The sequence below is a fragment of the Struthio camelus genome, chromosome 7 (genome assembly GCF_040807025.1).
Source record: "Struthio camelus isolate bStrCam1 chromosome 7, bStrCam1.hap1, whole genome shotgun sequence".
Lineage (NCBI taxonomy): Eukaryota > Metazoa > Chordata > Aves > Struthioniformes > Struthionidae > Struthio > Struthio camelus.
Window position 1 is genome coordinate 10,256,557 of NC_090948.1, and position 27,304 is coordinate 10,283,860.

Genomic DNA, 27,304 nt, shown 5'->3' on the forward strand with positions numbered 1-27,304 from the left:
TGCTTTTCAAATGTAGACAAAGTGACTCCCTTGTCTACTGCTGTGAAAGTCATCTTACGAAACAGAACCACTGCTTGCTGAATATTAGTTGCTAGGAAAGGCAATATGCGGAAACTTGAACAAAAGCTGTGGGAGGACTAAAGCAGCAGTGCATTTTGTTTTGCATGTCGGCAAATGCTTTTAAAGGTCACAGCTGTCCCAGGAAGATAAAGGACACCAGACAGCCACAATCTTGGTTCAGAACTGCAGGGCAAAAGAATGCTAGAGAACTAAGTGCAAGATTTTAGTCTAATTATTAGACACTGCAAGTGTTAGAATGCAAGAAAAACTAAGGAAAGGCAGGAAAAAAACTGAGGCAATTTTGAAGTATAAACAAAACATTAAGTCAAACAAAAACATTTCACTTTCAGAACAGGTTTAATCTCACGATCGTTCCAATTTGAACAAAACCCTAAGTTAACATATTTATTTTAAAAGAACAAAAAAAAGTTGTCAATGCAGCTTTAGCAAGCAAATATCACTGTGCTCTGTGAACAGTGATTTGGAACCCTTTAATATCATTGCTCCCAGATTAAGAATTAGGAATAACATCTAGGTGCTAATTATATTTTAGAGAAATACTGAATCAAATAAACTTTATTAATGGACTTTCAGTATTTTTGTCATATCTCAGAATGTGATCTTTTTATTGACATGAAATATCAGGGTACCAGTCTTAAAAACACAGCTACCTGTAACATAGACAAAAATCAAGAGTTCTATTAGAACTCATTTCAAAACAATATTCACAGGTGCAAATTAAACAGCATAATTGTAAATAAAGAATTGTGTGCATCTAAGGCTTACTGATTTTAGAAAGAGAGAGAATTACCTATATGCAGTCCAAGTCAAGATTCAATCTTTAATGATACTGAAACCAAGTTTATAAAAAATGATTTTCAGTCTACTAACTTCAGACAGACAGGAAATTATGCTGAAAGATGACTGTAATCAGAAGACAAAATTTTTCAAGTATAATGAAAGGCATCAGCCAAAGCTGAAGTAAGCTTTATGATTAGAAGCGTTTGAGATTCAGGTATGCAGAAGATGATTACGTCATGGAATACCACTGCATTGTAGTTATGTACATCCAACAGTTAAATAAAAGCAAAAAGCTTATAAACACGTTGTAGTATCAGACAAAAACAGAAGAGAAAATTTAACTTGTAGCTTTGAAATCCTTCAAGGTTAAGTAGTTATTTCACAAAAATAATCCATACATGCAGGTATTTAAACAGCAAAATTTCTACAAAGTAACTCTCTCATCTTTAAGCTGATGAATACGATTGCTCTTTCAAAAAAAAAAAAAAAAAGGAATCTTGCTACCTTGTAAATACAAATGAAATTGCGCATGTCAGAGAGACTTAACAATTCAACAGTTTTTTCATTTCACTGAATCCATCACAATTCCCGTACTTGTTTAAAAGAAAGAGGAGAATCTGTTCATGCTTCTTAAGCTGTGGAATAAGGAGAAAGAATTAGCATTAATATTTTTTATATTTAAAAACATATATTTCAGATTAAGGTAGATACCAAAACTAAAAACCCAGCCAAGTCCTTTACTAGTTCGATGAATACAGAACTCCTTTCTGTATTAAAAAATAAAGAAAAAACCCCTGTAGCTGAATTATAGCTAACACTTTTTGGGAGGGGGAGGAACAGCCTTGAACAGAATTGATGAAATACTCAAATCAGGGCAGGAACGAGATCAGGATGTTAACAGACTAGTGAAGCCATCCTGTTATCCAGTTTTCTTTGCCCCACCCTGACACATGGTTATTCACACCCTGGCTATTTCTTGGTATCTTCAGTTCTATTTGGAATCCTCTGTCTTCTCTTCATCTGTCATGGGACTTTGAGCCAATCTTTTGTTGGAATGAGGAATAGTAGCAAAATCAAAGTGACCAAAGTAAAGTCAGACAAGAGATTAGATGGATCAAACCCCAGAGAACTGGGTGATCAAACTGATACTGAGGGGGAAGAGGAAAGGAGACTTAACTCCAACCTACAGTGGGACAGGAGAAACATAATAATAAAAACTTATAAAAAAAACCAAACTCAGGAACAGCACAGTTTTACTGCCTTCTGCCACTAATCGGCTGATGACTATGCTACCTCTGAGGCAGCAAAGTTCTAAACCACCTTGAACAGAGATGTTTTTTTTCTGCCTACAAATATCATAGTGCATGTTTTTGCTTTTGGCCGCGTTGCCCCTGGCTGAAAATTAGGAACCTCCAAAGGTGTTTTTTCCTTAAAATTCAAAATTTGATTATTACTCTGACAAAGACCCTCCCTTTGAGAAAGGCTGATGTATGGGGGTTTTTTTGCATATTTTAAGTCACTTTTTAAGCAATCTAAAGCTCTTTCCAGTATTTCATAAATAGTATCAGTTAACGTTAAAAACAAGAAGGTTTAAAAACAAAAATTTTTCAAAAATTACATAAATATGCCATTTCTTTAAGTGACACTTCATGTTTTTTCCAAAGGAGAAAGATGCCTTAAAACTAACATAGTTGCACAAATTTCCACGAGCCCTAGCTCCATGACCAAAACAATGGCATATATTAGTATTCACCTGTGCTACTCAAAATACACATATTAAGAATTTTCTTAAATGTGCAGCTGTCTGCCAAGTTGCAACCACAGCAAAATACTACCGTATTACTGAAAAAAAATTGTCTGTCCTTTGCCCAAATGATGCAGCTCATGCAAAACACAGCAACTACTTTTACCACAGAGAGAAAAGCAACATTCTGGAGCCTTCACACGTGGGGGGAAAAAAAGAGCGATCTGGCTGTATGTGTGGCAAAATATGGGCTGACCAACACTGTGAGAGCTATTTCCTATCCTACCTCAGTTCCAGGGTGTTCTAACTATTACCATGTAAAAAACTGAGAAAAATAAAATGTCAGGATATTTGCTTTGCATTTCTACAATGTTTCAGTTAGCTATCATTACCTTCCTAGTCTCCTTCCCTTCCTACTTCGGGTTTCATTTAAATTCTGAAAAAGTAAAAACACGTTAACATTGTTTGAACTGAATCTTACCTGCACTCTCAATTCTGTGCAGCAGCATTTGGTATCACTCCCGCAGCCTACAAAAACAAAGTAAATGAATGAGCAGAACATGTATGACCACTGCTTCCCTCACATTTAAGAGTTGATGTGTTGAATTTGAGACTTTCAGAAGGAAAAGTCACTTAGGCATGCCACATGCATACACTTCAAATTAAGTTTTAAATTAAGTTAGTGAAAGTAAGTACCTTGATGTAGAACACGCGAGTTCTCAGTACTGCAGTATTTGACCAAGCCTTCCATTACCAGTTTGTCAGCTACATTCAGACTACCACTTTCAGAGAGTTTCTCCACTATTACTAAATTAACATTGCCACTAATCCCTTTCACTGTAATTGTGACATATTTATTCAATAACATTTCTTTTAACCTATCTAGTAATAATGGAGGCCACTCAGCTTCCTTTATTCCTAGGGGAGGAAAAAAAAAAACAGGGTACAATCAACTTGCTTATGCGATGAACAGTTACTTCATGATATCACTTGAATCTTGCACATAACGCCATCACATTTTTGAAAATACAAAGGTTAATTTTTATACTAATAGCTCAGTTAATAGTTTAGATTCTATTTTGTCTTTCCCCTGTAGATTTTTCAGTTTATTAACTAAAAGCATTCTTTCTGAAACATCTTTCACAGTATTAACCAGCATACTATTTCAGCAGATCATCTCATCTGCCAACAGAAGGAATGGACGCTATAAGAGCGGATACAGACATATATAACATTCAAAAAAATAACCTATCAGGTTTTTCTACCTGCAAGTGAACATTTAATTATCTGAAAAGGTAGCTTCAAGTATGAATCAGTGATTGGTAGCACGCTTGAAAGTGGTAAAGTTTCTGTATTCCCATAGTCTGCATATAGTACTTTCACTAAGGACTGAGAAACTTTCAAAACAAGAGCTCTGTACCAACGGCCATCACCTGAAAAGATTGAAATGAAAAAAATCATATGTGAAACACTATTTTATGAATACAGATTACAAGAACAAGAATCTATGTTCAGCTGCGCAGCTTTCCAGGAACGTTTCATGTTTGATAACCTTCTAAGTGCTGTGGTATATACAAAAGGCCACCTGACAAGAAAATCCACAGAACAAGGGAATAGTTTCCAACTGCAATATTTATAAAATTTAACAACTGTTTTTAGAATTTTGCCCAAACGATACAGATAGGATTTTTACTACGACACTGTTTAAGGATGTCTACACACAGTATTTCTCACCTTTGTTTCCCCACACAATTCCTTTCAATACATAAACAATAACTTTTAAAAAAAGTATTTTCTCTCCCAATTACTCTGAAGAGCCAAATAAAAAATTAAAAACAACAGTTGTCAAATACTTATATACGTGCACGTGTTCTGTCTAGTATTTTTCAAATCATTCATCATGTTTTCTATGAGCTGGTATTTCATCTAGCACCCACCAAATTTATTTTACAGTATTTACTGCTTCCAAGCCTGCTCAGCACTTAGCTAGATCTCTTATAACAATCCACACGGAGTCCAGATTCACTATTTGTTAGTCAACACTACTTTTTTTCCTTTTTCTTTTTTAAATAGTGAGCTAATATATCAGCAGACTATCCCTTGCTCTTAAGGATCAAGATACTAGCTTAAGTTACCTAACAGTTAAGAATACTTCTGACTTGGATGAACAGTCCACCTAAGCCTGGACAGCTGGTTAGGCTAACAAGGCTGAATGATCAGTTGCTGTAGCCAGCGGCACCCCCACCCCAAAAATCCACCCACAAATCACAAGCGTTTCTGTACAGATGCATTATTGTTCCGCCACAAGTTTCACACCTTGTGATTCACAGCAGCACAAAAATTTCAGTTTTTGCAGTTACTGGCTATTCTCCCCTCTTAAAGTACCATACATTTTGCAATGCACAACATAGTCTCTCAACATTTTCTCTCAAAGACTGTCACATAGTTTCTCTGCCCTAAAGACACAATCAGGCTATACTCTGTGACAGAATAAGAGATCTGCATACACTTTAAAATTGGAGTCTTTCGTTTTTCTAAAGCGGGGGGGGGGGGGGGGGGGGGGGAAACAAACGTGCTTTATACTGGTCAAGGAAATTTAAGAGTGAAAATTTCCCTCACCTGAAAACTTCGCACAACAGGCTTCATCCACTTTGGGTTTAAAGGACTGCTTGTTACAAGATTTGCAATAGTCTTCCAGGTCAACCAAATGCATATGTGGTGTCTCTTGATCTACTGAGACAAAGTGATGATTAATCAAGTTTGGGCATAATGAATAGCATTCTTGCTCTTAACCTGGTTCACAGTCCCCTCTCCCCCACTCTTTTGCTTTAGTATTTTCCTACTTTCCAAGCTACATTTGCACATGTTTCAGTTCACTACAGGCTTTCATCTGATTAACCAGCTTGCAGCAATGACTTTTTACTGATTAATAAGAAGAGAGGACACTGTTTCTTACCTCTGGTTTTAATTGGTACAGCATAGAACAAGACTGGGCTTATGACCTCTGTTACACAGACGGATAGGGTTTCATCTACAGCCAATTCTACTGACTTCCATTGCCCAAGTGAGGACTCTGATAGAATTAGAGACCAACAAAATGCAGTGTAACACTTTTCTCAAAGCACGTACAGGTTATAGGTGTCTATTACAGAATATCATTTTGAATTTTACAGACATCCGCATGTCTTCACTGCAATAAAAGAAAGCTAAACCAAGATACTCTTCCTGAATTTTCTGTTTGTTAGCTAGTTTTTAATATGTTAATAGTTTATACAAAAAAGACTTCAGAAAAAGATGATACTGGTAAGTAAACATAGAGAAAATTTGAGTCATGTAGCAAATTTATCTCTCTCCACTCTCATATACTCAAAGCATTCATTTAAGACAAATCCAGTGATTTTTTACTTTTTTTTTTTTTTTTTGCCTATAATGCCACCTGCAGGGCAGCTTATGTTTAACTGTAAAACTCATGATACACTCAAAATTAGGCATGTTTATTACTGATTTTAGTTAGGGTTTAATGGCAGAACCATGGCTAAAGGTTGGAACGCTGAAAATTCCTGTTCAGTCTAAAAATTGTCATTCTAATTACCTTTTTTGTCAACAAATTTATTTGGACACTTATTTTTATCTTGTAAAACTTCCTTCACAGCCAACCGTTCACAAGTTAACATCTCATTGATCACTTTCGGACGACCTGTGGAATTGTCTATGAGCTCTACACCTGCCCCATCTCTGGAAAAGGAAACTACTCTGGCTTGAAGCTTTATCCCTGCAGCATACATACGAAATCTTGCTGTAGCTTCTGGGATCCATTTGCTGTTAACAGGCTTTATACCTAGGAAATAGAAGAGCTGTTTAAAATACCTACACTACACACTTTTCCCCCACATTCTACGTATTTTCCTTAAACTAGGCTTTAAGCACAACTCAACATCAAGACTTTCATTACCTAAGGGATACACATTGTTTCATACCTGACAATCTGTCTGCCCTCCTCCTTCTTTCCTATAACATAAAAAATTTCCTCAGAATACCCAAGGGTTTTTTCCCCTACATTTTATGGCATTCTACCAAATCCATACTTGTGTTTAAGCACAAAGAGTGTTTATAGTGTTTTTTATGAAGCAATTTCATATATATCTTTCTACCGAAGGAAAAGAAAACCAAACTGTCTTGAAAGTCAAAAAGAAAAGCAGAATATGCCCTGATAGAATATTTTTGAGCTTTTTCCTGTTTCCATATTTATTTATTTTTTTAAACCAAGGAGACTACATTAAAAGGGTCCAACAGCAATTCTGTAGGATTTTGAGCGATCTGGTGTTGAAAAGGAAGAGACAGCAAATATGGAAAAGACAGAGGAACAGCTGTACAGTGCCAGACTCTGCAGGAATCAAATGAGACAGCCTTATAGAAAGCTGAAAGGCCAACTTGTTTCATAAAAACACAGAAGCTCCCTTGTCTGCAAAAATTTGGGAAAAATCACCAAGTTGCACAAACGCAAAATCCAACCACCTACCCCCTAGCAACCAAACACCAGTAAGCACTGTAGATGAAGCAGCACTGAGCTACAAATTCCTTTTGACTGGTAAATCAGTGAGCAACTTCCATGCCAGATCACAACACTTTCAGAAGCTCAGGGAAGAACAAACGTCTTTCTGTTAAGTGTCAGTCTCTTGTGTAGTTAGGCTAAAACAATGGTTCCTACAATTTCCAGAGTCTGGAAGCAACATAAGATGTTTAACGTACAACAGAGTTATGTAAGATATACTGACCTCCCGGAATCTCTAAATGCAGTAGTTTTTATAATGAAAGAAGCCATAAAAAGATGCACCTGAAAGCCAGCATTTAATTCCTTGAAATGGGAGTTTTAGGAATGAAGATGAAATCTGACGAATTTTATCCAGTGGTACTTCCTCAACATTTCCGTAGTCCACAAAGCATACTTTAACAGCTCCATCTGAAGTAACGTTTTGCACCAAAGCACGGTACCAGTTACCATCAGCTGATTTAAGACAGTTTTAAAAAAAAAAAAAAAAAAAAGTTCTCACATTTAGTAAGTTAATTTTACCAGCAATTTTTTGGGGAGGAAAAAAAAAAATCCATTTCTTTGTTATTCTCTGCATTACAAACTATCAGCCACCTAAATTTTTTTTTTTTAAACGTTCATCCCATACAAACTACAATATTTTAGTTTCTTACATACCAGAGAAAAAAGCACAGCAAGGTTCTCCATTCTTAGGTTTAAAAACACTTGGTGGAGTTTTTTGACAGTATTCAGACAATGATTTGTTAAGCGAGTTTAGAGCAAGTAACTCTGAAAAACACAATAAAAGGACAAGATCAATACAACAAGCTGAATGAAACTTAATACTGCTTGCCTTATAGCTCACTTGTAAGACACTTAGAGAGATTTCAGTGAAATTTAATATTTCATAAAATAACTCTGAACTACTGAGTTAACCATTCAACTTATGAGGCACATTCATTAGCACGAAGTGAGAAAGCTGAGCTTTTCCGATAAATATGATAGCAAAGTGACTAGTAATTCTTCATACTAATTCAACAAGCACCTTTCACTCCATAGTCTAAAGAATGTGTTAAGACTAGGCAAATTTATAGGGATTATCTAGTCTGACCAACGCATGACAGACAATGGGACCTCAGCCTGCTCTTTTTGTATCAAATCCTCTTTCAGGGAGGCATTCAGACACGTTTTAAAGCGGTAAGCCATGAAGATTCAACACTAGCCTGCAAGAGTCGGGTAATAGATTTCCTTCACTTTTTAAGATCTGCCCTGTGTTTCTATAGTTTGAATGCATTTCACTTCCATTTTCAGCCACTGGATTTCATCACACTTTTTCTACTAGATTAAAAAGCCCGTGACTACCAGAAGTCTCTCTATTTAGAGAAACAAGATATTTTGAGCTTATCCAAGAGAAAGTTAAGTCTCAGAAGCTGTATTTTCCAGCCTTCAAATTTTTTTTAATCTCTTCTGAACTTTTTCCAGTCTGTCAGTATATAAGTTTCTGAATTAGAACAGAACACAGTAATAGAACAGGACTGCAATAATTCTGTACGTGCACAGGGAACGTTTCTTTTTCTCTTACTTGCTACCTTGTAAGTCACCCCTGCTTAGCTTATGTTAGCTGTTTTCACTTTCCTCCATGTTATTGCCCTGAATTTTACTCAACTGCTTATCCTCCTTACTTTGAGGATTCACTCTCAAGAGTCACTACATACCATAACCCAATTTCTTTAGCGTTTTACTTGTACTCTTTATGCTTAGATGCACAAACCCAGAGGCAAGCCTTAGTGCTCTAAACTCACTTGAAACAGTGATAAATTAGAAATGACATTAATAAATGAGAAATCGGGAAACACAGTAACTACGTAGAAGATAAAGGCTAACAAACTTACCACTGCTATTTGAAATCTGACAGTAGAATTCTCCGGGGTTGTATAGGGTACACACTATCACATCTACTGTTTGTTTAAGAGTTAATTTACTCCACATCCAAATGCTTTTGTTTGTTGCATTCTCTAGAGACATAGTGGGAGAGGGAGTAGAGGAAAGAAAAGAAATTACAAGAAATTTGGGGAAAGTTAGACATCCCGAATGCTCATTCTTCATGTCCTACAACTTCTTGTTACAAACAATCTAACAGACTAATCACCAGTGATAGCCTCTTCGCAGCCTAAAAGGGGGTAGGAGAAACGTGCCAGTTGCTTAATGTGTTTGATCAGTACTGATAAGGACAAACCTTAGATGGGTGGAGAAGAGTAATTACACAAAGAGATGCAGACTAGAGGACAGTAATCTGAAGAAGGCGGGCTTTGGGGAATTTTAGTTCCTAGGAAACAGGGCAGAGGAGAGGGAAGAGGGGAATAACTGTCACAGAGCGCTGGAAGTGGTCTAAGGAGGGAAAAAAAAACAGGAAGGTTAATAGAAAGACTGATTGCAGACGTTTCCAATGTACAATATTCTCTTATATTGCATAACACAGGTTGTAGAATATATGATATGAAGATTAACTTAGGACACACTAAAAAAGCTCTTGTTCACTCCTTTAGCCTATTACCAAATTTCTTCTATTTGTCATAGGTCTTAAGTTTGTTATAGCTTGTCGCAGGCAGCAGCACACAGAGATATTCTGTCAGTCCTTCTGAAACTTAAATTCCAAGTGGCTGGCCTTTCTTCGACTCTGGTAGACCTTTCCCGTCACAGAATCGCAGAAGAGCTGAGGTTGGAAGGGACCTTTAGACATCATCTAATTCAGTCCCCCTGCTCAAGCAGGGTCACCTAAAGCAGGCTGTGCAGAACCCTGCCAGATGGCTTTTGAACATCTCCAAGGGATGGTGTTTCCACAGTCCTAAGTGTCTTTCTGAAAAATGAAGCTCAAGTAAGAGATTTGAGCTTAGGGATGGCTCCACTGGGATACTTGATGATTTGCCCTGTATTGTCTGATAGTAGATTACTTGAGGAAGGAATATTGCCAACAGGCAAAGTAAAGAAGTCTGGCTCTCACAGATAGCTTTATTCCAAGCAGAATGCAAGACTGTCTTTGATATAGTAAAAGACTGTCAGATCCCTACTAGAAGGGACAAAGAGCAATCATTGCATATTGAGAAATAAGTTCAAAGTAGTAGAAACCAAGTTCAATTTTACCAGTCCAGAAGGAAGGAAGATTGACGAGAAAAACAAACAGATGGCTCAAAGTTTAGAGAAAGTTTTAGGATGCTTAACAACTGTGAAATATAATTTATTCTTCTATGTGATGGCAAGATTTCTTCCAAATAGTTCCCTAAACCAAGAATACATCACTTCTTAATTTCCAGTAAGTTAATCAACATCTGCTCTTAACACTGGACCCAGCAATCACAAACTTCACTAGTTTTGAGTTAAACAAGTTAATGAAAAATTATTTTGCAAGTTGGTAGACAAATGCACCTGTTCAAATTCCAATACGTAGCGCTAAATTTTAAAAGGCTTAAGACAAAAGATAAACTGCATTCAAAACATGGCAGAAAGACTTGCAGATACGTGAAAGAAAAGACTTGTATCCAACTCGATGAGTGAAACTGGAAGAGATAAAGAGTAATCAAAAAATCTAAAAAGTACAAACATAAATCCATGATGATGGCCATAGATCAAGATTTGTTTGGATATAAACATAATAACAGTAATTTTTGTTGGTTTAAGTTATACACAAGATTCCTTAACCTTTTGAACAAAGATAAAGGATAACCATGTCCCAGTCATGAACCACCTGGTGAGCAAGGCCAAAATTAAGGGACCTGGATACGGTCCTGACACACTTTCCCCCAGTTTTCAGTACATATAGACAATACAGAACTGAGATTAGGAAAGAGCATACAGTTTTACTACACAGAGGATGGAAAGGAGGAGCTTAATGTGCTTTATAGCAGAGCAGCTGGGAACCTTCCCAGAATACAAAGAAAGCTGACAAAGTTGCAAACGTCAGATCGAAGCTTTAGTTGCTAAAGGCAAAAAGAAAAAAAAAGAAAAAAGAGGCAACTGAGGCAATTAGTCTCTTTATTTTGGAAGTCTTATGGGCTACTTCAGTTCAACAATTTTTGAAGGATTAAATATATAAGTATACTGCTTCATGTATAAACTATAGCACAGTGAGGGTAAAACACTATTTTAGTTAAGGAACAAAGACAGTAAGAACAAGATGGTACAAATCAATCACGTACTGCTTCAGCTGGAAATTAGGAGACTTTTATCCGCAGAAAGCAGAAATACCAGTACAGTCTTTTAAAAGTAAGCGACTGCAACCTAAATATAAATTATATATATTTATATGTTCTTCTAAAATATATGTAAATAAAAAATATATCAAATAATACATTATATATTTATATAGCACAGTTATAAGGTTTTTTTTTTTTTTTTTCTATTCACAGAAAAGTTGCCAGGGCTAGACTTCAAAGTTGCAAAGGCTAGACTTCAGGATCCAATCCAGAAGGTTCTTGCCGGGAAGAACTTGTATACTTTGTACCTATTCTCGCAGGAGGTTAAATAAAGCCAGCACTGCGGGATTTGCTTGCTGTACTCACCATTTGCCTCCTCCTCAACATCACTCGTTTCAATTGCTGGCGAGGACATCTTTGACTCCTCAGCTGCACAGCCTTTTTCTATGAGACAGTTTGAGATATTTTTTACTGGAGTAACTGATGCATCTAAGAGCTCCACCACAGAGCTATTACTCTTTTTATCAACTACTTTTACTGTGAGCACTTTGTCTTGCACCAGTTGCTTCATGAGAGAAATAGCTTCTGAGGTCCAGGCTCCCATCAGTGGCTTTACACCTAAACAGTCAAAAACGTACAAAAAGATTCTCAGAACAGTCTAGGCTTTGAGAACGTGCAGAGGGGTGAAACAACACTACGGCTACAGGTCAAACAGCAGAAATACCAAGGAATTTCCCTCTCCCCATACAGACTTATAATAGGATTTAAACAGTTTAGACTTGTTATAACAAGATTAAAAAAAAATCTGATTTTTGTAAGAATCTCACAAGAGGTAATATACAACTAGCTAGTAAATTCAGATTCAATAAGTTTACTATGAACGCCTAGAGAAGTGTTGGCCCTTGGGTCTCAAGAATGCAACCTAGTTTTGAACATATATTCAGAGTAATGCTAATGATCTCTCAAGTCAGTGAGGTATCTGCTACATTAACTATACGCTTCTTTCTCCTTATATTTTTACTGTTTACATTAATTTTGGAAACAAATTCAGCAAAGTTATAAACATAACTTTATAGTCATTGGTCAGCACAAGCAGGCTGCATTCCAGAAAGATGTAGCAGTAATTATGCAGCAGTAATCCCCGACTTGAATCAGAAAACATCTAATTGCTTTTTTATTTCAATACCTAGACCTTTTGCAGTCTTAAAATAAGCATCAGCAGCTATAACCAGCATAATTTGCCCCAGAAGGGATATTTCTTTAAGTCATGTTCCATATGCATTGGTTCCATCTCTACAGATGAGGGAGGCATTGCCGTAGGTCTTCTTCTGAAGTAAAAGGCTAGAACTAAGAACTCTGGAAATAACGCCTGCTCTTATTTCCACCCTTTCCCTTATTTTAATATAAGACGCTAGAGGCATGTGATAATTGGATAAACCCACTTATTCCGCCTCTATCCAGTCTGAAACAGCTTATTTATTTCATACCTGCCAAAGTACATCTTATAGCTTGAACTGGAAAGTCCATTAATCTCCGAATCATAGGACGAAGTCTAGTTAGGTGAAGAACTTCAAAATTACCATAATCTATATAGCCCACTAGAACAGTATCTTCAGAAGCGTATCCTAGAATGGCAGCACGATACCAAAGATTGTCTTCTAGAAAGGAAGATACAGATGTTCACGGTACTTACTTTTAATTCCTTGGAACAGAACTATTTCTTGGGCATATTCTACTATAAACCACAACGGCAATCTTAACATAAACTTGAGGCAGCAGTACGGTTCACACAACGCTTCATGGAGCCCTTACGGAAGATGGCATCTACCCCTTTCATGCCTTGTATGAGTTAAGCGTTGCAAACTGTCACTTCTTTCCATATAGCACTTCCCCTCATTTAAATATATATTGCATGGAAGAACTACATCACTTGTATGAAGCACTTAGGTTCAATACATTTAAACAATGAGCAGGTTCTCAGCCATCACATCCCAAGGGTATACAATTCAAAAGCCACACAACAGATCTAATAATTTAAATTCAATAAAAACATTCAAGAAATACAAGCTGACTGCCGAGTTTATGAAGAAGTTTGAACTAATGAACTGATGGCATTCCTTGGCTAAGCACCTGAAACCATTGTCCACTCAAATGCCAAGACAGGACATTGACTGTGCTAGGTTTTTCTGCATAGGCAGAAAAGAAGTATTTAATTCAGCTTATCTGTCAGTTCAACAAGTAGTTCCTACAAAGCAGCAAAACCACATGGGAGCTGAAAAGCAACAAGTGAGCAGGAACGCTAATCTATCACACACATGCGTGCACACGGCCATAGCAGCAACATTTCTGACTGGAAGAAAAGCTCTAGAAGAACAAGTTAATGCAACACGTGAATGAAAAGGAGATTTACTTACGAGGGGAAAAAAAACGACTCATCTACATCCTACTGCACTCAGGCAAACTGGACTTCACATTCTTATAAAGAAAAGATATTTCTTTGATATATATTATCAATTTCTAGCACAAAACACGGCTTTACACAGAATACTAACCTATGTTTAGGCAAGGCTCAGTTGTATCATGAGATTTCTAGACACTGGACATCAGTGTTAACTTTGACATGGAAACTACGTTACAAACAAAATACAGAACTATGAGGCCTTTGCTACATAGATACTGAAAGGATGAATTCTACCAGAGTAACAATGTGAGGTATGTATAATCCTGCTTCCCTTGGTTTTTTTTTTTTTTTTTTTGTTTAGAGTTAGAAGTCTGTATTTCCAGTTGCAGGAAACAGTGCTCAGCAATAGACAGCAATTCAATTTCTTCACGGTCTTCTGGAAAGCTACTTTATACAAGAGTGAACCCAGTGTTAGATGTTTGCTCAATGAAGGTACCATTTCACGGTCTTTTTTAACTAGTATTTGATTGCTGTTATATTTACTATTAATAATTAAAAAAAAAAAATCACTACCAAGCTCTAGCCGCAGCTAAAACTAGATACAAGTAACACACTCTGTATGAAATATTTTTAAACATAAATAATTCTAAAATTTGTTTAAATCTGGTAATAAATTAAAGTGACTTAAATTAAGAGTCTTATTTTCACCCCCTCTTTACCTGTGAATTGGGCACAGCACACATTTCCAACAGCAGGACGGAAATCTGGGACACTGGGAATTTTGTCACAATATTCACCAAGAGACACTTGAAGCTCAGCAAGACGATCTGATGTTAAAATACACATGTTTTGGAAACCTTATAGTTATTACAAAAGCACGAACGCTACAATTCTTTTGCTTAAAGCCTGGAATAAATAATGGAATAGACACAATTATACTATTTCATGCAATGTTGAATCTAACTTCAAAACAGGGATTGACCTGATCAGACTAGCACTCTTCAGTCTGTAACGCTGAAGAGAGTCGAGACGCAAGTCTGAGGAATCACAGTGGTAAAGAGAATGCACAAAGATAACCATTCACAGACTCTTTCAATATGTGAACATAATCAAAGCTAGCAAGAATCAAAACAGAGCTAGTGAAGCCAGGCTAAAAAGGAAAACAGAAGACAACAGTTCTTCAAACAGCATAACTTCTCGCCAAAGGACAGGGCGTACTGTGAATCTCCTGAGGATTCAAAGGGAAGCTGCAGAAATACACAGACTAGAAAGCCACTGACTTATGAAATGTACCTGACCACATCCAGCTGGGGAAGCGCTTTTAGCTGAAAATAACTGCAGGCCTAGACAGCGTTAGGGGGATACGCCACACATGCTTACTCTACTCTTACTCTTCCCCCGACATCTGTTTATGGCCGTTGTGGGGGACGTGCCAAAAATCCTTCCAACTGCACATACTGATCCATTGTAACCATTACTTACAGTCCAGAGGACACCAAAGCAGGGTTTGGGCATCATTATCTTGCCTTCTCTCCCTTCTCATACTGAGGTATTTTTTCCACACTACGATACAAACAAGCTCACTCCAAACACTCAGCCTATAAGGAAACCCTTCTCCCCAGTCAAAGAAATAACGCGCTATAGCAATAAACAGAGTAATGAGAAACTGACACACGTTTCTAGAGCATTTAGAAGAACACATTTAAACATCTAGAAATTTGTACATTTTGTACATCTACAAATTGACTTCACATGACTGCTAAACTCCATGCCATACCTTCTTTCTACTTCGAATTACTCAGACTCCCCACAGGTTATCATCTTACTAGTTAATAAGCGGTATTAACAGCTAACTGCCGAAACCTTCCCTCTCCAACCCCACAGCCCTTAATGAGGCATGGCCTAAAGTTAGAGAACCATTATTACACGTCAAATTATGCAACCAGCAACATCTCTCCCTAGCTACCCTCTACTGAAGAGGGGAAAAAAGAAAAACCAAAAACGAACGTTACTAGACATCTCACAGCCCCCGTTTTCAACAATGAGTCACTTACGTCCATTGTGCATCTGCTGACAGAAAAAGTTTTCTGGAGTTTGAACGTAAGAAACCACACCAGAAAATGCATCTCCAATACACACACAGACACACTTTGCAACTGAATCAGCAGTATGAAGTGGTTCTTTATCTTCAGGTATTTTTTCTTCACTTCCTTTAGAATGGTTTTCTGAAATAACACACACACACAAAGGAAAAGAGGTTACTGATCGAAAACCAGATGACTCTGAAATCCAGAACATCACCAGGCACCATTAGGAGCCACTTAAAAAATTATGCTAAATTAAACTACAAAACCTAAATATGCTGAAATGGTTTATTCATTTTGCTGGATCCTTTGGACTTTGAGGGCTCCTGCCATTTTGTCCATGACACACAACCATCGCTAAACAAGTATTTCATACCAGTAAGTAGCATGGATTCTAACGTCACTAATGAACTGAAGGTAGCTCCGCTAGCCAATGTTTTCAAGTAGGAGGTGAAGCTAGTAAACAGTTAGAATATTTACTACGTTCACAGTATCATTCAACGTGGGAGGATCTCAAATTCCCCAGACTTTTGTCAGTCTCCTATTTAAACCTGACTTGCTTGCTCACCTCTTGGAGAGTCTGTTCCCGTGGCACCGTTCCTTGAAGTTATATCAGACCTCCCTTCTAACAGTACTTCATCTAGACATTTCCCTAAAATATAGAGGTAGGAAACAAAGTAATTAACCATTATTTAACCAACAGGTTGTCTAATTTAGTTTAGTCGTAATTAACCAAAGGCAGTTGCAATTTAGTTTTGTTTTAGAACTATTTTCTGGGCATAACCTAAGTCACTATCACACGCTGAAGTGAGCGCCATCTACTTATTTCTTGAGGAGATAACATGCTTAGAAAGCAGAACCAGTAATAGTTTCAGAATAACTCAAGTACTCGAGCTTCCTGAAGACATTTGTAGTTCAGAGATTGTTACTGCTTTGCTAATTTTATTTACTCAAACAACCAACATTTAGGAAGTCACTACTAGTAAAGATCGTTGGCTGAAAAGCCAGTAAAAGTTAGTAAAGTTAGTATTTTCCTACTTTCCAAATAAAAGCCAATTAAAGTACAATAAAAGCTAGTAAAAACCTTAGGATGGAGCTAGAAACTGATACTATCATTTTTAAGAGTCAGAAATGCATGAGAGAGAGAAGAAAGTGAGCCCATATCCATGGGCATCACATTAAAGCAGATATAACCAGTTCACTTTTTCTGAATTTTCTTGTTTGTAAGATTCAACTGAAGAGGTAAGCTTAAAAAAATGTTTTAAGGTTATTAAGCATGAGATAAGATATTTCAGGCACAGATCTTTTAAAGTGACTTCCTTATTAAAGGTAAAACTTAGGACTTAAAAAAAAAAAAAAAATCGGGGGGGGGGGGAAGGTAGAAGGAGGGAGCAGATAAAACGTTTCTTTTAACAGTATTAGGCGAGGAGAGAAAGAGAGAACATGGAAGACTTGTCAGTCGTGTTTTTTTCCCGTATTATCAAATCTGCCTTACCAGATTCTGGAAGAACAACATCTACAGCAAAACTCAGCATCATGTCTTCCTGTAGTATGTCAACAACAGTTACTGAACAGTGCTTTCCCATGAACTGCGGAGCAAAGCTGGTGATGCCTCCATTCCATCCTTCTTGTGTTGGATCATAATTAGCAAGGGAACACTTAATGGCCTAGAAAGAATTATTGTTAGAATAGGCTTTTTTTTTTGTTTACTTGACCCTTTTTAAAAAAGGGGGCTAAACAAATTAGGCCCTCAAAAATATTATCTGGCATATAAAAGTAAAAGCTGCCGTTAGAACTTGAAACACTGTTAATTCAAATAATTTGTTTACGAAACACAGTTAAGAACTAGGACATTATGTTCAAATTTTCAACTACCTTTCCCCTTTGATTCTCCCACTATATATACTGTCTCACAAAACCATGGCTCTATCACACTTCAGCCTACGTCTGAGCAGAGGCATATACCCTAAGTTGTCCTCAACTGATGTGGATGGTTTTACGCAAAGTTTCAAAGGCTCTCAAAACCCTTTATGGATCCAGCAGAAGACAGTATAAACTTGTTCTGAAAAACTGTTCCAATAGCTGCTACTCAAGACTGTCTCTAGTTTAAAGAAAACTTCCCTATTCTTCTACGTGTAAAATCAAACATACTAGTTTAACTTGCAGATTAAGTTAGAACATTTATTTTGAAGTGAACAACATTCGCACAGCACAGCAATGAACTCAGTTGGATGACAAACAACTACCACAACAGTCTTACAACTCAGATCAATAGCTGCTTCCTTCACCCCAGAAAAGGTTTGCCCAAACCACAAATGATTTTTCACCACTGTATTAGAGCAGATCAGAGTACTCGGGTAGGATGTTTCTCCTGTTGCTCTCTAAAATAATAGCGAAACGTGGGCCCAACTTGTCCTGCAGTTATTTCACCAGCACAGAATCCAAGGATTCTGGGACGAGGAAGAAAAAAAAGAGACAGGTCTTTCACTTGTGGGAAACATTTCAGAAAATTGATCTTACCACGGGATAGCAGTTCTCATGCATCACTTTCACTGAACACATAAAACACTGTGATAATGACAGTAACACTGATACATGAGTTACGCTCATTTTGAGAGCTATTCATTTAAAATATCACAACTATCATCAGGAAAATAAAACTCACACATGGAGGAAACCGTTCAATGTCTTTGTGGAGCGCTTTGATCCTGGAGAGTGAAATATCTTCTTCATTACCATAATCAATGTAGAATATTTGGGCTTTCTTTTGCAACACATCCACATCTTTTACCAGTGCTCTATTCCAGGTCTGTATAGAAATAAATGATACTCTGTTCAGCAAGAGCAAAACTTAGTGAAACACTATTTACTACGTTCCTGATTAAAACGCATACTTCAAAATTTATTTTATTCCACCAGGTTTGTTTTTAAGAAAAGACAACGGATCAATACTGAAGCAACTCAAGTGAACACAGCTCAGTGCAGTGTTACCTGCAGTGAAGACAGAATACCTCTACTGATCAGGCAATCAAGAATCTGCTTATAACAGAGAAGAAAGAAGGGGGAGGAATACAAAAAACGTTGATGGGAAGGGAAATGGGAACAGTCTTACTACAGGTGACTATGGAAATGCAATCAGAAACATCAGGTGAGAAATGGAGTAAGAATAACTTTCTTAAATAAGCAGAATCATATTTCAAACTCTTTCAACTGCAGTAATATAAATTTACTAAAAACACAGAGCCTTCAAACAGCTGTAGGACAGACCACTCCCACATGGTCCAAGTACTTGAAAACACATAGAAGTAAAGTTTTTAGAGAAAAACTTCAGTGTCTTTAACTTGTGTTCCAAATACTACAAAGTTCATTTTTTTTTTTTTTTCCAAACTCCATCATAAGTGGGTCTCTAATTTCACTGGTAGAGGCACAAAAGCAAAACATGGCAGTTCAATAGGCTCAACATAGAATTGTCATTTTAGAGACAGTAAGTTGTTACCTGATCTAAAGAATATTTTGCAACGCAGACTTCTCCTTTGATAGGAATATACTCCTCTTGAATAACCATATTAGCATAACAGTCTTGCAGTTTCACAGAAATTTTATTGATGTGGTCTAAAACCTCTGGAGAACTTATCTGGACATAAAATTCACACGGATTCCTGAACTCTGTTACTATACCCTAAAGAGAAAAGCCATAGTACATGAGAATTATGCAACAGCAACATACAGTATATCATCCAGGAACAGGGTGCATTTTAATAAATGCATTTCACCCTACAGTTGATTCCATTTCCTCATCTAGCAGTAATAACTGTAGAGAACAAATACCAGTGACATTCACTTTCACAGAAACATCTTTCTTCCCTATTCCCCCATTGCATTTACTCATCTTCTAACTAAAAAAAAAAAAAAATAATTAACAAACAAGTAAACTCAGGCAAAGAGCTGAAGTGACATATGCAGATAGATATGCTCAGCAAAACCTCAAATGCGCTCTAATAAAGCATCTTAGTATTCTCTCAAAGTAAAAGTACCTTTATTTCCATAGCTTTTTTGAGCCCTAGAGTTTGGAGATCCGAAAGCATTATTTTCTTGATCTGCTCTTCTATCTTGACAGAATCCACAGGCCCTGAATTACCCTATTTAAAACAGCTGAAAGTTATGTTTAAATTGAAGTTGTTCAGATAAATCCTCTTGTAATAATAAAGAAAGAAAGAAAGAAAGAAAGAATAACCTTTAGCATAGCATCTCAAATAACATTTATGGAAGTGCTTTTGTTGACTTTCAACAAGATAAGTCTTAAAAACTCCTTATTAATCTCAAAATATAACCCTTAAAACATTAGCGCAGCGATAGAGCAAGCAGACAGCGAAAAAAATCAGAAGGGCTGAAGCATTCTCACACAATGGCAGCAGAAAGAGGCACAAATTCACCTGTTCCTTTCATATCTGCTTGAACAGCACTGACAAATTCAGACTACTTCCTGCTTATGATGTTCTTGTAAGTAAGTGGAACTGAATTCCACTTGCCGTCTTGTAGCATTAACAGCACAGTTACTAGTGTACATAACAGCTGCCACTGCTTTAACAGAGAGCATATTCTTAATGGAAAAGTTAAGATTTAGTCTAACCTACCTAATGCATAGCATCTGTGTCTATAACACCCCCAAAAAAATCGGAAAAATAATCTCTCATACATATCATTACAGAGAGTCTCTTTCTCTAATGATCATTTGGATCAACATACTTCAAAAAATGCACGGTGACAGTTTTGTGCTGCATTTACCAACTTGTTTGTTTACCGGTAAATATCCTACTAATAAAAATGCATCTGACGGTACAATAGCAAAATACATTAAAAATTCCTCAACATACAATGATGAGCTATCTTACCCCCTTCCCCCCGCCAACTCACTTGAGATCCAGAAAAAGAACCAGGGAGAAATAAAACACCTTTCATTATTTCAAAATACAAACTGTTTACTCATACAGTATTTCCTCTTCACACAAAGGCCCCTGCCATCAGTTAATTATTGGCATTTTTATTCAACTGAATACCCTTGTATACAAGGAATAGGTACTACAATTAAGTTCTTCAACAGTAAGGCTACTATAGCTAACAGCCGAAGCGCTGTATATAAACAGAAAAGGGGGATAAAGTTAGTTTTACTAAAACACACAGACACAAACATACATAGCAGAAAGCTATCAGGACGAACTAAGAGAAGCGTCATAACCTAAGACAAAGTCTCCTTTCTAAATTCCTTCAGAAAGTCAAATAGATGAATGAGCTACTTCAAAGTGTATGACAGGGAAGTTTTGTTGTACAGTGCAAGCATGGGGCTAATCGGAGGTATGTATATTTAGTTGCTTCCATAAATATGATCTCAGGACACCAAGATGACAGCAAAATGATCTCCTGTGGAACAGCTCATAGGAAGACTACAGGAAGAACTGTTTGGCTAATACTGAGACCGAGGGAGGCTATAAACTGTTAGAAAGGAAAACTGCATCATGTTTTATTTCTGCTACATTAAGGAAATAAGATTTTATCTTTATCTGTTAATATACAATACTGCATTAAATGTATTTCTAGTATGTTTTACACGGGTCCCAGAGTCAGCTTGTGATCTGGGCAGGGAAAAAAAGACAGCCATTAAATTTTTTCTGAATTGAACAAGCTAAGCTTGTACCCTTCCCAAAATATTTCCCTAACAGCGATCATACATGTCTCGATTTTTAACTTGTCACAAACACTTTTCTCAGCAAAAAATGGAGTTTTGTCACAGTTTTGCTAAGAGCTTTAAGCAGGAACATATTTTTTCAGTGTTTCTCCAGTAACTCTTGATTTGAAGCACTAAGTCTTTCCAAAAGGAGTAAAAGACCTACTTTGGAATTTGTTCCTTTCATATAGCTTAAACTAAACATATTGTAACGAGCTCACAGCAGGCTCATTCAAGACACAGAACTCATTAAAACCATATTCTATACCTTAAGATAAACTCTCCTCTTGGCTTTAGCAGGTAGCTTGCCTCCATTGTTACTGCTTACACTGTAATCAAAGAAAAAAGTGTTTATTTTGAAGAATCAGAGACAGACAAGAAACATCAGTAACACCTATCTGCAAATAAAGCAAAAAGCCTTGTGTTCATAGTATGTGGTTCATATCGACCCTTATTCTTCCAAGACAAAGGGAAACAACAGATTTGTTAGCCCCCTGCCACTGAACACCTGATATACTTTTCCCGACCCCGCCAAAACCTAAAATATAGCAACAGCTAATTTAAATATGATTAACTTGGAGAAGTAATCTCATACTGTTTTTGTGGAGTTCTAACACTGTAATCCCAAGCAAGCCTTCAAAACTGCAAAAGCATAAAAAAGATCTTTTTTTATTTGAGTTGAAAACATACGTAAAATTGAAATAACATACGCCAGCTTGATTTAAATTAAAAAAAAAAAAAAAAAGGTCAGATTCACCTACTGTAGCAAAACTTAGGGGAAAAATAAGGGTCTTCTCTTGCAAACTTTGATTATGGGCACCTGCCTGCAAATTTGCTGAGCAATATACTATTTCCTCAGATTGCTATCACCATCCCTTGCTAGAGGTTGCCAGCTTAGACACTCAGATCATTCCCAAAGCATCTCAGCTGGCAGGTCAAAGCGTGATAATGAGCAGCTAGATAATGACCTGGCTGAGAGAACTTCTTCTAATTGCAGCTGTGCTGACCAAAGAGAAAACATAGATAAAGTTCACCAAGACCACATTTGGACTCAGAGGGTGCCTTTCAGAGCCTGTTTAAGGCAATGCATTAACTGGGACACTCATCATCTCATTTCTCTTCCCTTCCCTACATCTTCAAGAGCCATAGCAAAGTCATGCAGTGAGCTGGTATTCTTACTCTTATAATTCGGAATACTGACACAAAGCAGAACCATTTATTTTGACTTACGCCAACTGCAAAACCGCTTTATAGAATACCCTAATAAGCCCAATAATATCTTTCAAGTCATCCTTCTAACAGAGGAGAGCTGAGCTTTCTAACAAGTATCAGATAATACAAAACTAACCTAAGAATAAACAATGTTTTACTGTAATATTGCATTTAATTTGTAATTTAAGTTATATTAGCAGTAATACCATCTTCCTGTAAATGCTATTTGGCAGAACTTTTAACAAACTTACTCCTGCTTAATTGGCTTGCATACAACACCATGCGTTTGCCAATCTTTCTTCTGGCAGTCTGTAGAACAATAGCATATCTGCTTACATTGTGAACATCTCAGAGATCCTAAAAAACATGAAGTCAGAGAGAAACATATGTCAGAAGAGAAGACAGCTGTTAAGTTACAAACCCCAGGTATTATTTAATGATTACGTTACAAGAAGGTTTCTAAACGCATGCACACAGGTGTTTTTATTCATCTGCAGCTATCTATCAGACACTGCTGCCCCAGTTGACCAAAGTTCCTTCTATATTTAAAACTGAAAAAGGTAACGTTCAGTGACGCAGGAGATTATCTTCTGTTCATCGATTCTGTAACTCCAACTATGTTCTAAATCGTTGCTATACTCGCATCTGAGAGATGATAAAATACATGCCTCTTTTAGGGCAAGAGTCTAGAAGGTATCTTTCTGAGCAATTGTTCTGATCCAGTTTCATTAGTAAATATACTCCGTATCACAGACTATAGGATAAAAGAAGCTTACCAAATAGACCACAATGATGGCAAGTCATCTTTTGAGGGGGGGATATTAATGAACTAAAGAGACTCTGATCATAGCCAATAGAGAAAACATTCTCAGAGGAATATTGCAACTTCTTTGGCTTCTCCTGAATCACATGAGAATGAGATACCTGTAAGAGAAACAGCTCAGGTGATTCTTACCAGAAAATGCAGCCCTCCCCAAGGAAAGAAATATACTAATATACCAGTGTGGCAACACAAACAGAGTGAAAATTTCAAAGTTCTAGCAATAGCAATATATGCTGATCACTTCTGCTACCAGATTATTAGGGGCAATTATAAAGTGCAATAACTCACAGTGTTTCCTTCATCAGTTGCAGCTGTCAACAGCAAGTTCCTTCTACGAGTGACACTTTCCACTGAATTTCCTGTTGAAAGTATTTGAAGTATTTGAAAAGTGATCTGATTCAACAACACTAATACATGCCTGTGTTAGGGAATATTTGCAGTTAAATATGAATCATTTATCTATTCCTATTATTTTGCTATCACATTCACTTCTTGTTACTACTCTGATACTACACGGATTCAAAACTTACCGCCGGTGACAACATTAGAGCTACAGTTTCACCGCTCTGTGCCTGTCCCTCAATAGATGGGGTTAATCCCTATCCACAAATTTGTTCCAATTAAAGTTGTTCAGTGTGAAATTAAAAAATTATATACACCTGCACAATTTCCAACATCCATAGGGAGAAAACTCAGGACAGACAACTGTACAATAGATACAGTACAAGGTAGCCTTTTCTATTTTTCAGTATTGTTGAACATGTGGTCTATGTTCAGCTTATATTTACATACATTTTTGTCACATCAACAAACATTCAGAAACAAAGTATTTTAAAACAAGTTAAGGTGCTCATTTAAAAAAAAAAAAATCAGACTCTCTTACAAGCAATGTGGTCTTTCCAGTGACCTTATTCTTTAGCCAAACACTTTTATAAAGTCATGCAAGCTTTCAGGTAAGTCTGCCTACTGACATATCAGGAACCACTTTCAAAAAAAACAAACAAACAAACGGGCAATTTCTTTTCCTACAAGTAATTTGTTGTAGTCGGACTACATATGCCACTCTGGGTTTGTTCTAGTCTGACAGGCTTAGTAGTCCAAATTCTCCTCTGAGCCAACATAGCCATACAGCTTATATGGCTTTTTTTCAGGCCTTGAAGCAGATTAATTACTCTTTTGCCCAAAACGCAACCAAGTTCAATGAATCCTCCAGACCCAAGATAGCTACATACCAGGCTATCTCAGATCTCCCACAACCAAGTTCTTTTCGTTAAGAGTAACGGAGACCATGAACCAGACAGCACTGAGACAATGCTGAAGGCAAGAGACATTACTGAAGCAACTCCAACTCCTACTGCATGTACCTGCACTGAATTCCCAGGATTCAGTTATCCAGGTTTTTCAATTATCTAAGGCATTCCAGCCCACACAAGCCTGGATAATGCGTTAGCTGTATTTATAAGCCATAACCATAGCGATCATCTTTATCAATAATCAAGTATATTTACAGCTACAGAAAAACAAAGTTAAACACCTCTTCCCACCGTTGACCTTGTCTCTTTTTATCGCAGCCGACCACTACGGGTCGGTAGAAGGTGCTAGCGTTGCAGCTGAAGCTAGCACCTTCTGCACTGTTTTAGACTGGCAAAGAACTGTTCAGTTTGTTCGCAGAACACTGATGTTCTGTTAGATAATTCAGAAGTCCTGCCTCCAAACTGGGGGCTTTTTGACAGGAAGTTGGCAGCTGCGATTCTGCTGCTTAAACCTTCATCTGAAAGTTTATTACCTTTGTTCTTCACGCGGAGTGGTTGGGCCATCATATAAACGTTCACATCAGAGTGGCACAAAAGGTGTTAATATGGTTGTATACCAGGTAACTACAAAAGCATGGATTTAAAAATTAGTTCATGCACACATACACACTAACTAAGCATTTTACTATTTTCCAGTCAAGTTTTGAAGTTATACTTAAATACCAATTTTGGAAGAATAATTCTCCACTATTTCTGTAATTTGCACAGTAAACAGTAAAATACTTTCAGTGTTAAAGATATCAACAACAGACCCTATTAAAAATAAATTATTAAAAATATGAAAAATAAATAAATAGATAAAGGTTCTGTCTTATAGGAGTTCACTGACAAGCAGGAAGAGTTGCCACAAATAAACTGCTGAGTCTGTTGAACTCAAGAGATCTTGCTGAACTACTTTAAAAAGTCATAGCTACATTAAAGCGTAAGCTATATTCGCTTGTTCTTCAGTACTGGGAGTAAATCACAAGTAAAGGCTCTGAAGCATTGTATGGTGAAGCTCTAAAAAGACAACCAACTTCTGATTTGGCAAAGCCATTATCTGAGGGAAAACACTATACTAGACTTTGCCAACATGAATTTCTAGCACCTGCTTTCCAAAAGTCAATATACAATGGTAACTATTTTAATTATGAAAAGGCTCTCTTACAAGGTTATGTTAAAGAAACTAAATGAAAATGACCTTGAAAGAAAGCTTAACAAAGTCTTTGAACACATACTGTAACCAAGTCCACCACGAACGAGCTATCCCAACTGCAACTGAGCACGACCAATAGCACTATTTCAAACAGCACTCTTAAATAATTAATTTGGGGTGCAATTAAGTATGTCACAAACCACAGTCAGCAACCTGAACTCAGTGGTAGGCTGACACCTTCACACACTTGTCCCTCTCAAAACGTAGCAGACCGCCAAAAGCCTCGCCAGGCCCCAGGCTGAGCCCTGGGAGCCTGTTTTCTCCTTGCCCTCCGCCTTCCAGCAAAGGCCTGGCAGCCCCCGCTGCGGCACAAGCAGGCAGCGAGCCCACCAGGGAGCGGGCAGCGCCCGCCGCGGCCCCCCAAACCCTCTCCCTCGGCGCGGCGCGACCCTCGCCCCTGCACCGCCACCCCGGCGCCGCGCCGCCCCTCGCCGGCCAAGGGCGGGCTCCCAAGGGCGGCACGGCGAGAGGCCGGACCGGGCCGGCCCCCCGCTCGACGACAGACGACGCCCGGAGAGGAAGCGCCAGCGAACCGAGGTGAGGCGGGGCCGCCCCGGAGCGGGCCGCGGGGCTCAGAGGCGGCGCGGCCGCACCTTCCCGCCGCGAGGCCACAGCGCCGAGCGCGGGCCCGGCCCCTAACGCCCGCCAACGGCCGCTGCGCGCGGGGCGGGGCCCTCGGAGCCGGTCGCGGCCGGTCGCGGCCGGTCAGGCGGGCACGGCGCGGCTCGTCGGCCCGCTTTGCGGCTTGCCGTGACCGCAGCGTCTGCCTGTGCCAGCGCAGTGCACGTGCCTGTCTTCCCAAAGAGCCTCGTGCGTCGTTTGCTTTACAATAAAACACTTAGGATGTTATGTTTCCGAATAAAAGTGTCGGGTATAGGGCTAAGGACGGCTCGAAGACGAGGCAGGTGGCAGTAGTGAGCGTGGAGGCAGGGCTGGGCCTGTGTTGCAGCTGGGTGAATACCGTTCAGAGAAACTACTCGAATTTGTGTAGACCTGGCCCGGGGAGCAGCCGTGGCGGGGAGTTACCCGCCGCCGCTACCTCCTCGTTGCGTCTGACAGCGCCTTCAATGCCCTGAAGGGAGCAGAAAGAGCAAATAGTTGGCACCTGCTTGTGTTTGCTGCTCTGGTTATGTCATCTGTCCGTGCGCGCCCTTAAACCGCCACGTGGCTGTCAGAGCCCTGACTAAAAAACGTGTTAGTCACAAACCACGTTACGTAGGGCGTGTTGGCA

General features: G+C 38.2%; 1 protein-coding gene across 4 annotated transcripts; it reads right to left on the minus strand.

Annotated features, from left to right (window-relative positions):
- Positions 1 to 401: 401 nt before the first annotated feature.
- Positions 402 to 26,673, minus strand: TDRD1 (tudor domain containing 1). 4 transcript variants are annotated; one of them, XM_068951664.1, is made up of 25 exons: positions 26,607 to 26,673; positions 25,352 to 25,442; positions 23,854 to 23,924; positions 23,519 to 23,666; positions 22,994 to 23,099; positions 21,799 to 21,859; positions 19,843 to 19,947; positions 19,305 to 19,487; positions 18,474 to 18,617; positions 17,304 to 17,475; positions 16,377 to 16,460; positions 15,779 to 15,949; positions 14,444 to 14,551; positions 12,811 to 12,981; positions 11,690 to 11,941; positions 9,026 to 9,148; positions 7,812 to 7,922; positions 7,440 to 7,610; positions 6,198 to 6,443; positions 5,562 to 5,678; positions 5,225 to 5,335; positions 3,871 to 4,038; positions 3,302 to 3,523; positions 3,087 to 3,133; positions 402 to 1,496 (listed from the first exon to the last, which is right to left on the minus strand). In XM_068951664.1, exons 2-25 carry the CDS (start codon positions 25,383 to 25,385, stop codon positions 1,404 to 1,406), a joined length of 3,219 nt encoding a protein of 1,072 aa, XP_068807765.1. In that variant the 5' UTR covers positions 25,386 to 25,442; positions 26,607 to 26,673; the 3' UTR covers positions 402 to 1,403. The 4 variants fall into 4 exon arrangements, with proteins under 4 accessions (XP_068807765.1, XP_068807762.1, XP_068807764.1 ...); XM_068951661.1 differs by having other exon boundaries at positions 5,225 to 5,338; XM_068951663.1 differs by lacking the exon at positions 26,607 to 26,673 and adding an exon at positions 26,227 to 26,259 and having other exon boundaries at positions 5,225 to 5,338.
- Positions 26,674 to 27,304: the final 631 nt, after the last annotated feature.

Coding starts and splice junctions, on each gene's coding strand:
- TDRD1 (XM_068951661.1), bottom strand. CDS start 25,385: ATGATGGCCCAACCACTCCGCGTGAAGAACAAAG. Junction 23,925..25,351: donor ACTCCGCGTGAAGAACAAAG/GTAATAAACTTT, acceptor TACTTTCAACAG/GAAATTCAGTGGAAAGTGTC. Junction 5,339..5,561: donor TGTACCAATTAAAACCAGAG/GTAAGAAACAGT, acceptor ACTTTGTCTCAG/TAGATCAAGAGACACCACAT.